The sequence below is a fragment of the Vombatus ursinus genome, unplaced genomic scaffold (assembly GCF_900497805.2).
Source record: "Vombatus ursinus unplaced genomic scaffold, bare-nosed wombat genome assembly UNPS02014786.1, whole genome shotgun sequence".
Taxonomy (NCBI): domain Eukaryota; kingdom Metazoa; phylum Chordata; class Mammalia; order Diprotodontia; family Vombatidae; genus Vombatus; species Vombatus ursinus.
Window position 1 is genome coordinate 35,291,739 of NW_020954564.1, and position 12,098 is coordinate 35,303,836.

Consider the following 12,098-nt stretch of genomic DNA (forward strand, 5'->3'; position numbering starts at 1 on the left):
TTCCTTCCTTCCTTCCTTCCTTCCTTCCTTCCTTCCTTCCTTCCTTCTTTCCTTCCTTCCTTTATCAGTAACTAAATAGGAAAATGATCTTTAGAAGTTAGGTAAACAGCTAGGAGTTTTAGTGGATGGAGTGCCACGCCTAGAGTCAGGAAGACCTGGTTCAAATCTGACCTCAGATACTTACTAGCTGTGTGACCCTGGGCAAGTCACTTAGCCTTATTTGCCTCAGTTTCCTCATCTGTAAAATGAGCTGGAGAAGGAAATGGCAAATCACTCTAGTGTCTTTGCAGAGAAAACCCCAAATGGGATCATGAAGAGTTGGACATGACTGAAACAAGGAAGCCAGATTTAAGATTTGAAGGATTGCATAAGAAGAACTCAATTACTGACCTTGTAGATATGCTGATGACTCAGTCCCTAGAGGCTTCTTCAGGATACTTAAGATGTCCAATGAGCAATTTCCTAAAAGCAAAAATCAGAGAAACATGAAAGTTTTGTCTCTACTTTTGGGAACAGCAGACATATTCCTGATAACTCTCCATGGCCCTTGATTTAGAATAATGACAATTTCTTTTCCACTCTCAGGGGAGTGGCTTTCATCTCTTTGACCATTAACTATTTTCCAGTGATATCTGTGGTCATGAATGCCTAATTACGGCTATATAAAATGAGAGATGAGGAAAAGATGTTGACAAGTTGCTTACAATGCAGCAGGAAGGGAGGCTTCTCTTCAAAGGGAAAAGACAAGGACAGCTATCATGATCAAGTACAGTAATATCACCAAAGAAATATAAGACATTTAACATTTTATGAGGTTAGGGAATTAATTCACCCTCATATCTCCTGCTCCCTTCCTCAAATCTTTTTACATCTTTAATTGTGCTTTCATCTTGTGCTTCAGTTTCTGAAGAAGAGGTTGGTGGTCCATTTCTTTGTGGAGGCTAACCTCTTTTCAAAGCATTCTCTCATGTTTCCTCTGGCGGTTCTCTTTGTATCTCTGTGTCACTGCCCTTATCTCTCTCTGTCTCTCTGTCTCTGTCTCTCTCTGTCTCTCTGTTTCTCTCCCCCTCTTTTAATCCTCTCCTTTCCTCTCCCCCTCTCTTCTCCCCATCTTTCTCCCTCTCCCGTCCCCACCTTCCCTCTCCTTTTTATTCTCTCCCTACCTATTGACTTCTTGCTGCCTCCCTACAGACATGCTCAGGTCTTCCTCATTCCTGGAAAACAGACAAACCCCCACTGCCTTTGACCCTGCAATCACTTTAAACAATCATCTTATCCCACTTTCCCTTTTATTGTTAAATTTCTAGAAATTATTCTTCATACTTGTTGCCTCCATTTTCTCATCACCCAAGGGATTCAGACCTCATCACCCTGCTGAAATTGCTTTCTCAGAGACTATCAATGGTCTTTAAAAATCACTTTTTACTATAGAGTCACTTCTCAATATGCACTCCCAAATAGAATCCACTCTTGTAACAGAGAAAAATAGATAAGGAAAAACAACTCCCACAGCAGTCATGTCAGACAGTATTACAGCATTTGGCACTTTTATCCCTCACCTCTCTACACAGAGTATGTTTCCTCAACTGTTCTCTATGGCATTTTGCTTAATTGGAGTTTAGCCATATTTGATTTATGTTTTGATTTACATCATCATACTCACAGTATTTATTTTCCTCTGCTTCTGTTTTATTGACTCTGTACTAGTTCATGTAAGACTTCACATGTTTCTCTGATTCTCTCATATTCACAATTTCTTATAGTATCGTATTATTCCATTATGTTAACATACCATACTTTGTTTCATTCTTCCTCAAATGATGAACTCCTATTTTGTTTCCTGTTTTTCCAACCACAAAAGAGCTTGGGGTATGCTGAAGCCAATTTATGAGAGCTGATTGTTAAATTTTCAATGTAAACTTTTATACCTCAGCAATTGACTAAAAATCAAGGCTTGAGTTATTGTTCATTGTCTAGACTTAAGAATGTGATGGAAAAAGATGTTAATAATGTAGATCAAACTTAAAAGCATATCATAAGGCAGCTAGATGGTGCAATAGATAAAGCACCAACAATGAAGTCAGGAGGATCTGAGTGACTCTGGGCGAGTCACGTGACTCCAATTGCCTCTCCAAAAAAATGTACCATGCATATATTTTCCCTCCAGAAAAGTCAGTTCTCAAATATATAACAACACACTCCTGAGTGATGCTTTGGATATTTTGGTATGTAAATGATAGATCTGTCTTTGAGGTCCTTGGGTTATGTGCCCAGTTCTCAGATTACTGGATCAAAGACTCAGAAAAATATAGTAACTTTTCTCAAATAAAACTGAAATGCCTTTTAGAACAGGACCCAAATTATAACGGCACTAACAGTATATAATGTGCCTGTTTTCCAGCAACATTCTAACATTGATTATTTCCACATTTTAAACTTTAAAATTTAAAGTGACATTTGTCACTTTAACACATGAAAGTGTAAACTCAGAGTATTATTTTAATTTATATTTCTCTTACTATTAGTAATGAATAATCACTATTAGTAATTAGGAACATTTTAATATCATTTATAGTTCACATTTCTTCTTTTGAAAATTATGTTATTATATACTTTGACCTCTTATCTATTGGGAAATGGCTTTTTGTCTTACATTATTGTGTAAATAAATATCTTAGATATAATATTTTTATGGGAGTAATTTGAAGTATATATATTATTAACTCTACCCTGTGAATATTTAGTCATTGATGTACAACTTTGATTATTTGAAATTTTTGGTGGTATCTATCAGTAACTACTTTTCTTTTATGCTTCTCGTATGTTAACTCCAGTTACAGAATTGGCATTATTATCTTCCTGCTATTTTGCAAAGGAAGCCTTATCTTTCCTATCGATACAAAAAAGGACCCCATCCCAGATGTAGGACTTTGTGTTCTCTGTTTTACTGGGTGGAAGAGTAAATATTTAAAATCATTCTCTTCTTTTGAAGTCTTTTAAGGCTCCCAGATAATACAGAATAGTATTAGCAGCATCTTGGTTGGGGTAGAGGTAAGGGTATACTATCAGCAGAGGACGGAGGACAATTATTTCTATAACACATACAAAAAAAAAGTTTAATTAGGATCAGCCATCCTTGGAATTGTGCTTAAGCTCATTGGAGTTAGTTAATTCAGTACTTCTCAATAAATGCCATCTTGCAATTAAAGTGCTGATGACGAAAAGCTGCAATATCTGGGCATCCCCAGCTTCTAGCTATTGGCAGCATTTACTTAAATTGCTAATCTTTCTCTTTCTCTCTCTCCCTCCCCTTCTAATTTCACCTCTTTTTCTTCATCCAGATAAGATTGTCATTCCAAATCTGCCTCCATTATTCTTCTCCATCAACCTCTCAACTTAAATAATACTCTTTTGTGGCACTCTTTTCTGAGAAATATTCATTTACTTAGTCCTCTTCCTTATTTCTATCCTTATTTGGTTACTCTGAGTTTTTTTCTCTCATTAATGGCCATATATTCATATGTTTCTTTTTCATTCTTGACATGTTTCTTATAAAAGGTATGGATTCTGAAAAACAAAAATTGAATTTGCTCTTTTCCTGAATTCCCGCATTTTGAAATATTACCTTTATTTTCTCTTCCCTTTATTTTTTTCTTTCACTATTTATTATTTTTTTGTGGAGTCTTCTTTTGTATTTCACTCCTTCAAATATTAACTCAAGAAAGAGGTAATACTGTATTGGAGAAGTCAGTCTGTACTCTGAGTCAGGAGTTCTGATCTTATCCCCTACTTTTATCATGAGCACTCACTTCTCCATTGTTCACCTTCTTCCACCCCACCATGTTCTCTCTGTCATCCCTAGAGGACAGTATATGTATATTTTCTTTCCTGAGGTGAGTTGCCATATTGGGAAGCACAATCTTTGTTCAGAGTGAGTTGTCTTGTAAGGACTCCCAATGTATCCATTTACCCCAATGCAACCTATTATAAGGCACTTGTCTCTCTTCTAGCTCCTCCCACCATGGAAACATATTTCAATGATACCATTTCCTTTCCTCTTCTAGGATGTGATCAGTCTTCATTTCCTGCCTCCAATACCTTCTCCATTATCCTTACCTGACTCTCTAACAATCTTTCATATAATTTGAGAGTCTGAGAAATTATTATCCATTTTTCACACATGCATCTGACAGATGGAATTTCATTCTTAGGACTCTTCCCTCTCCCCATCTTTTGCCTTCCTTTTTCACATTTGAGTAGTTTACCATTATGCTATCCCACTATCCTACATTGAAATGATTGATTTACTTGTAGGAGACCATAGTTTATTGTTCATAAACTACTAAATCAATTCTTCTGCCTTCCTTCTCCTGACTCTTTCAGTTCTCTTAAATCTTCATTTTATTACTGTATTATTATCCCTTAATATTATTTTATTCTTTAATAATCATTTTTCTTTACTTTTTCTTTCACTCCTCAATTAGATTAAAAATAGTAGCCTTGCCTTGACCTGGAAAATTAGATCATTGATTCCTTTGCTTAGTCTTTTTTTGATAATCATACTTCCTTTAGAGTGTTTCTTTTCTTTGTAGTATTTGAAAATTAAATAATCTATTCCTCATTTTTTAAAATAAAGAAATAACTCAAATGGCCTTCTTTTGAAGATTCATATTGTGCTTTAAATATTGTGCTTTAAAAGGAAGTGAGTCCCCCTCCCCCTAAAAAGAAAGAAAGAAGAAAGAGACAGAGACAGACAGACAGACAGACAAAAAAAATTGGAATATTCCATAGAGATCATGGAAAAATAGTAAGAAACTCCAGGAGAGTATAAAAGAAAGAAAATTTAAAGAATATATTAGGATAGAAATTAGGTCAAAATTGGAGTTCTCAATTCATCAGTCAACAAGCATTTATTAAATATGTACTATAAGTGTGGGAAGTAGGAAGAAAAAAACAAAAAAAATAATTCCTGCTCTCAAGGACTTCACATTCTAATGGGAGCACTGATAGGTTCATCATTGAAATATGTTATTTTAGGGGTGGATCCTGAGATATTTTACTTTTTCAGCTATTCTGTATCTTTTATTGTTGATTTGAAGTAATCCTGATCTATTACCACTGACTTTCCTTAAGAATTAAAGGCCTTTTTCCTGGTCACTTGCAAAATTTGTTATTAGTGCTGAAAATATAAAACTTAGCAACAATATTCCTTGGAATTTTAAACTTCAAGTTTTCCTCTGTTAACAACCTACTAGTTCTATCAATTAGTACTTTGATCTCTGTTTTCAAAACTTCTGAGAAATTTCCTTGAATTATTTCCCAAATATGGCATGCAGGCTTTTAAATTTATCAGTCTTATTACTTTTTGGAACCACAGTTTAGCAAGAATATTGATAAGCCAAAAAGTATCTGGAGGGAAGACACTTATGTGAAGATTGGTTGAAATGCTATATTTTAGAGAAGAGAAGATTTGGGTAAGGGCAGGATATAATAGCTATCTTCAAACATTTGAAATCTCGAGTGGAATTAGGCATTTGATTTGTTATTCTTGGCTCTAGAGGGCAGAATTGGGATGAAGTTGCCAAGGGGAATATTTAGGCTTGATACAAGGAAAAAACTTAACAATTAGAGCTCTTCTGAAGAAGAATGGGATGCCTTAGAGATTAGTGTATTTTTCCTCACCGGAGGTTTTCAAGCATAGGCTAGATGAGCTCTTGGATATAAGATAGAGATTTTTATTTGGGTAAGGACTGGATGAGATGGCTTTCAGTGTCTCTTCCAATTGTGAGTTTCTGTGAATTCTGTGACTAATAAGACAATGGCTTTTGGGGAATGGTAGGGTCAAATAAAGGTTATGGTTCTTATTCTTGTTCTTCATGTTCATGTTCTTGTTCTTGAAGTTCACTTGCTTTGGCTTTTATAGCATTTATGTGTTCTTTCAGAATCATTGTCTTTGACTTTTCTTCTACCAGTTTTTCTTTCACTTATTATTGAATTCCAGATCTATCATACTATTTTTCAGAGCCATTACTTTGCTGAGATTTTCCTTTGTATGTTTTAAGCTGTGTGTTTTGTTCATATTCTTCCTGCCCCTGCCTTTTAAAATCACTGGTTTCCATCAAGACTCAGGTCTTATCCCATCTTCTACATCAGTTTTTTCCCAGTTCTTTCAGAGGGCATGTATATTCTATGTACTTATAGATGTGTACATGCTCCCATTAGAATGTGAAGTCCTTGAGAGCAGGAATTATTTTTTTTGTTTTTTTCTTCCTACTTCCCACACTTATAGTACATATTTAATAAATGCTTGTTGACTGATGAATTGAGAACTCCAATTTTGACCTAATTTCTATCCTAATATATTCTTTAAATTTTTTTTTCTTTTATACTCTCCTGGAGTTTCTTACTATTTTTCCATGATCTCTATGGAATATTCCATTTTTTTTGTCTGTCTGTCTGTCTGTCTCTGTCTCTTCTTTCTTTCTTTTTAGGGGGAGGGGGACTCACTTCCCTTTAAAGCACAATATTTATTCACAGTTTTGTGACTTTTTTTAGGGGGGCAATTCTTACTCATCTTTCTTTCCATTTTTATGAGTCTTATTGTTGGTTTACCTGTTTGGGGATGGGGTGGGACTGAACCTTTATCTACCCTTTTAGTTTTTCAGACTTTACAATACAATAAATGCTAGTTGAATTGAATTGAATTCCTAGTAGCTTTTATTAGATTTACCTCCTCAATATTTAGTTCCTCCACCTTCCTCTGCTATGGTCACTGTCACTGTTTTCCTGCACAAAACAAATTTGGTGGCTCAGTCTCTTTTAGTGGGTAGATTTGGGGGTCTGACTTGGTCTTTGCCATATATAAATTCCACCAGGAGATGACTGGACACAGCTGGGTTTCTAGGTCCTTTCCCCTCAGATACAGATGCTACTTCCCCTCTAATCAGCTCTGAAGTACCATTATCCCTTCCCTCTTTTTTGATCCTACACAATCTTTTTCTGTTGTAATACTGGGCAAGACCATGGATTTTCACTTCTTGGCTGAGGGTTCATTCCTAGAAAGGGCAGGAATAAGGTTGGAGGAAGAAGGGAGTAGTGTAGGTGAGCGAGACCTTTAGGTGGGTCAGTGTTTGCTGCTAATTTGGGAGATGCTACATTGCATTGAAGTATTTTGTCTCCTCTTACTGATGATGAATCTTTAATTACTATTGTTGTTCAGTCATTTCAGTCATGTCATTGTGAACACATTTGTTTTTTGTTTTTTGGCAAAGATACTAGAGTCATTTGCCATTTCTTTCTCCAACTCATTTGACAGATGAGGAAACTGAGGCAAACATGGTTAAGTGACTTGCCCAGGGTCACAAGTATCTGGGGCCAGATTTTAACTCAGGGACATGAGTCTTCCTGACTCTAGTCCAGACATTCTAACCACTGCACCACCTAGCTGCCCTTTAATTACTATAAATCTGGCAAATTTCTTCTTGTTTGAGATGATTGGAGGTAGAGGAGCTATGCTAAAATAAATACCATCTTGCCAAGCATATCAGCAATAGGTTTTTAGCTATTATATTTTTGGCTTTTTCTTAGTTTTCATCCTCCTTGGTGTCTGTAGCTTTTGAAAGTTTTGACTATTTTATCTTTTTAGAAGCTCCGTCCTTGCTTGACTTTCATGATACTCTCTTTCCTGGTTCTCCTTTTGTGAACCTGATTGCTGTTTCTCGGTCTTCTTTGCTGAATCATCATCCATCTCCTCCCTCATCCTATTTCATAGGAGTATACTTCTAGGTTCTGTCATGGACCCTCTTCTTATCTCTCTACACATTCTCCCTTGGTGATCTCATCTTCTCCGATGAGTTCAACTTATTTATATCTATATCTATCTATCTGTCTATCTATTTATCTATCTATAAAACCTTTCCATCGAACTCCAGTATCAACTCACCTCAACTCAAACTCTTCACATCTAAAACCAAACCCTTCATCTTTGTTTCTAAACCTATCCCTCTTCCAAATTTTCCTATTTCTGGTGAGAGTACCCCATCACAGTCATCTTAAACTCTTATATCTCCTATACCTCCCATATACACTTGGTTTCTAAGTCCTGTTGATTCTCCCTTTACAACATTTCTCATACATATCCTCAACTCTCCACTATTCTCCTTTGGGTCTTCATCAAATTTAGTTGTATCTATTTCTGTACAACCATTCTATCAGCAGAATGCAACTCCTTGAAGGCAGTGAAAATGCCAGATGCTTAATATATGGTTGTGGAATTGGATAGCTATCGTGTTTTTGTTTTCAACAGCAACAAAAAGAGCTTGTGTACCCTTTTCTTAGTAGATTTTGCTACTATTCATGAAGTTATCTGAACCTGGGATATATTCTTGGCACTCAAATAATGATGTTATTATATTTAATTTAATGAAACTTGAAGAAATTACTTCCTTGGGCCTCAGATTCCTTTCATTTCTAATATTTGCTGATTCAGACATCTGTGTTTTAATGGCCATTAGTCTATGTCTGGTGACACTTTTTGAAAAGGTCTGTGACCTTTAGCTCATCAGGTTTTTGTTCCTTTATTTTTCTCCCACCCCCATAATTTTGCCCTGAAACTGATGGATCAGCTCAAGCAATTACTTAGAAGTTCAAGTGGGCTGAAGACACTGGAAGATGCTGGTGCATATGGAACTCCTGGCCCTGACCCTGACTGCTTTTCTGGACCTTTAGACCCAGGACTCGGGCCTTGAAGTTATATACTTCTTGGTGCAGAGAACTTGAGTTTCTGTAGTTGACTGTCTAAAAAGCCTGGTTCCTATTATGTCTGCACTCAATTCAAATCAGTTAAACCATTTTGATAGAAATGATTAGTCAGTCAAATAGTGACCATTGACTGACTGGCCTATTCTGGCAGCCCTGCCAAAGTGCTTAGTGTTTATAAACACTGACTCATTGTGAATTTGACTAAGCTCAGGAGCGACATTCTGTGCAAAGGTAGTATTGGCGGAACTCTAGTTTAGAAGTCAATGGACCTGGGTACCACCTCTGCCACTAATTTACTGTGTGATTTTGTGCAAGTTACTTTTTCACTCTGGGTCTCAGTTTCTTCATCTGTAAAAAGAAGGGGTTATCTCTGAGGTCTGTTCCAGTTCTTAAATTCTATGTTCTGTGAGCTGTAAGTTCAAATTTTTTCCCCCACTCATTCATTCAATACATTATTCTGAGAGATACAAAGAGATATGCCATGGGTTCTTCTCTAGGTTTAAAGGAGGGAGGAGGAACTAAGAGGACAGATAACTATGGTACTCCCAAAGAAAGTGAGATGAGGACAAAAGAAAAGTCCAGGAAAAGGGCTAAGAGAAGACAGAGGTTCCTAGCACAGTGCTTCTCTTAGTAGGTGTGTAATAAATACTGCTGATTGACTGATCCCTTTCTCCTGAGGTGGGGTTGAGCCAGAGAACAGGTTGAACTGGAATTAAGCCTTTCAGGAGGGAGAAGACTTCAACAGATAGAGGTTGGAATTGGGGAAGAGGAGGGAAAGTCTATTTCAGTTGTGGGGGACAGGAAGCTGCTTTTGAGCAGAAGACTGACATAAGCAGACAGACCTTGGGAATAGAATTTCCACAGATATATGGAGAATAGATTGAAAAGAGATTGAAAACAGGGAGACCAGTTGAAAGGCTATTACAATAGACGAGGTTAGAGGTGATGAGCCTCTGAGTTGATTTCTATCTCTTCATCTATGATCCCATGAGGACAATATGTGAATGAGAATATATAGTAGTCCACTTAGGCTGGGACATAGACAAATGAAGGTGGGGAATAAAGCTAGTTTGGAGTCAGAATGTGGAGGTCTTGAAAGTCAGAATCAAAGGTTTAAACTTTTTTTTTTCAGAATTTGGTGGACAGTCTTGGGAGCTTTTGTGGAAGTTATAAAAAAAATCACTCTGGCATGGACAAAAGAAAATCAGCTTAACACACATGAAAGAGGGAAAGAATCTTCAAGAATGTCTGATCCATCTCCCCCCCCCCCCCCCCCCCCCCCCCCAGATTTCTGCAAACATAGCTAGAAGTTCTGTTACTGCACTTAGCACTGAGGAAGTCAAACAGTCTTTTAATTGCTATTCACATGACTTAGTAAGTAACAGAGCAGTTAGAAGAGACATGAACTTCTTGATCCACCAAAAGTTAATAGTTCTCTCTACTGTCTGCAAGAAGGCATTGCTGGAGTGGGGGAATCCCTGTAGAAAAAAAATCCACCTGTACTTGGAGCCTTAATAGCCAAGGGGACTTGAGTTACTCTCCTCTCCTTTTTGATGAATTTTGTTTAATTCAACAAACTTTTATTGAGGGCTGATCATCAGGCATTATACTAAGGCACCCTCATGAATTTTACTTTTGGGAAGGCTACAGGCAAGCACTGTCCTTGGTGTTGAAAGCTAGGCAGGGCTACATCCCATACCTATCCCAGGCTAATTCTCCTCTGTTTCTTCCAGCTTGATGGTCTTGTGTGATAGAGTGGATTTAGGACCAATTAGAAGACCTTGGTTCAGTCTAGGCTCTGTGACTTACTACCTTCCTGAAACTGGGTGAAATACCTCCCCTTTCTGGGCCTTAGTTTCTTCATCTGTAAAATGGTGGAAGAAGGGGGAATAGGATGGCCTAGATGCTATCTACCAGCATTTCTACCTGCAAACCCTATGTTCCTTCCTTACTATTAATTTGGCAGTTTAATAAATTGTTGTTGTGGTTGTTGATCAGTTGTGTCTGACTCTTTGTGACCTCATTTGGGGTTTTCTTGGCAAAGATACTGGAGTGGTTTGCCATTTCCTTCTCCAGCTTATTTGACAGATTAGGAAACTGAGGCAAACAGACTTAAGTGACTTGCCCAAGATCACACAGCTAGTAAGTGTCTGAGGCCTAATTTGAACTCAGATCTTCTTGACTCCAGGCCTGATGCTCTATCCAATATGTCACCCAGTTGCCCCCTATTAATAAATACAAAATATAATTATTTTAAATGAACTCATGAAAAGAGTGTTGGAGCTGCAGTCAGGAGGCCTGAATTCAAATCCCTGATCCAACATTTACCAACTGTGTGACTGTGGGCAAGTCATTTTATTTCTTCGAGTCTTAGTTTCCTCATCTGTAAAAATGTAATAATGCATTCATCACCAAACTTGGAACTTCTCTGTTAGGAAAACATCTTATAAACCGTGAAATCAGATGCAATGCAAGTCATTATTGTTATCACCTTAAGCTGATATTCATTGTAAAGTGCTTTAACATCTATGATCACGTTTGGTCCTGACAGCTACTTTATGAGGTAGCTACCACAGGTATTATCTCCATGTAACAGATAAGCAGAGAGAAGTTAAGTGACTTGTCTGTGGTCCTATTGCTAATGAGTGTGAGAAGCAGGATTAGATGTCAGGATTTTCCTTCTGGTACTTTCTGACTCAAGGTCCAACACTCTTCTCACAATGTCTGTTGAACAGATTGTAAGATCTTGGGGGACAAAAATGTTATCTTCCATTTCTTTTGTAACCTCCATAGTACCTAGGACATTGCTATGGACTTATAGTAGAGATGGAAAAGACTTTAAAGATTGTGCCATCCAAACCCCTGATTTTATAGAGGAGAAAACAAAGGGAAGTGACCTGCCCATACTCGCTCATAGTAGGTACCCAATAAATATTTCATGTTTGAATGAATAGGTTGATTGAATGAGCCTGCTCCATGATCCTTTTCATCTCTAACATTCTGATTGTGTGACTTGGCCATTCTCTTTAGGATCTTAGAGACCAGAGACAACCCTTATAACCTCATTCCCCGGTATACCCTGCAGGTTGAGTTAGATGGGAAGATAAGATGTGTGATCCTGGTCTAAGACAGCATATCACACCCAGACTCAGCTACTCCCTCATCTGACGAAAGCATCCTCACCCCACTTTGGCTGAGGTGGTACCAGTTATAGCAGGTGAGAGTTTGTAGATATATATTAGGAGCCTGGCATGTTTGGACTTGTCTTTCTTAAATATTAACTCTTTTCTTTTTCTTTCTTTCTTTCTTTCTTTCTTTCTTTCTTTCTTTCTTTCTTT

General features: G+C 37.3%; 1 protein-coding gene across 1 annotated transcript in view; it reads right to left on the reverse strand.

Annotated features, from left to right (window-relative positions):
• LOC114047126 (tumor necrosis factor ligand superfamily member 8-like) overlaps positions 1 to 12,098 on the reverse strand; it is a 37,373-nt gene that overhangs the window by 4,711 nt on the left and 20,564 nt on the right. Inside the window, exon 3 of the mRNA XM_027867875.1 lies at positions 391 to 462. Coding sequence (XP_027723676.1) covers positions 391 to 462 — 72 coding nt within the window. The remainder of the gene's footprint in view (positions 1 to 390; positions 463 to 12,098) is intronic.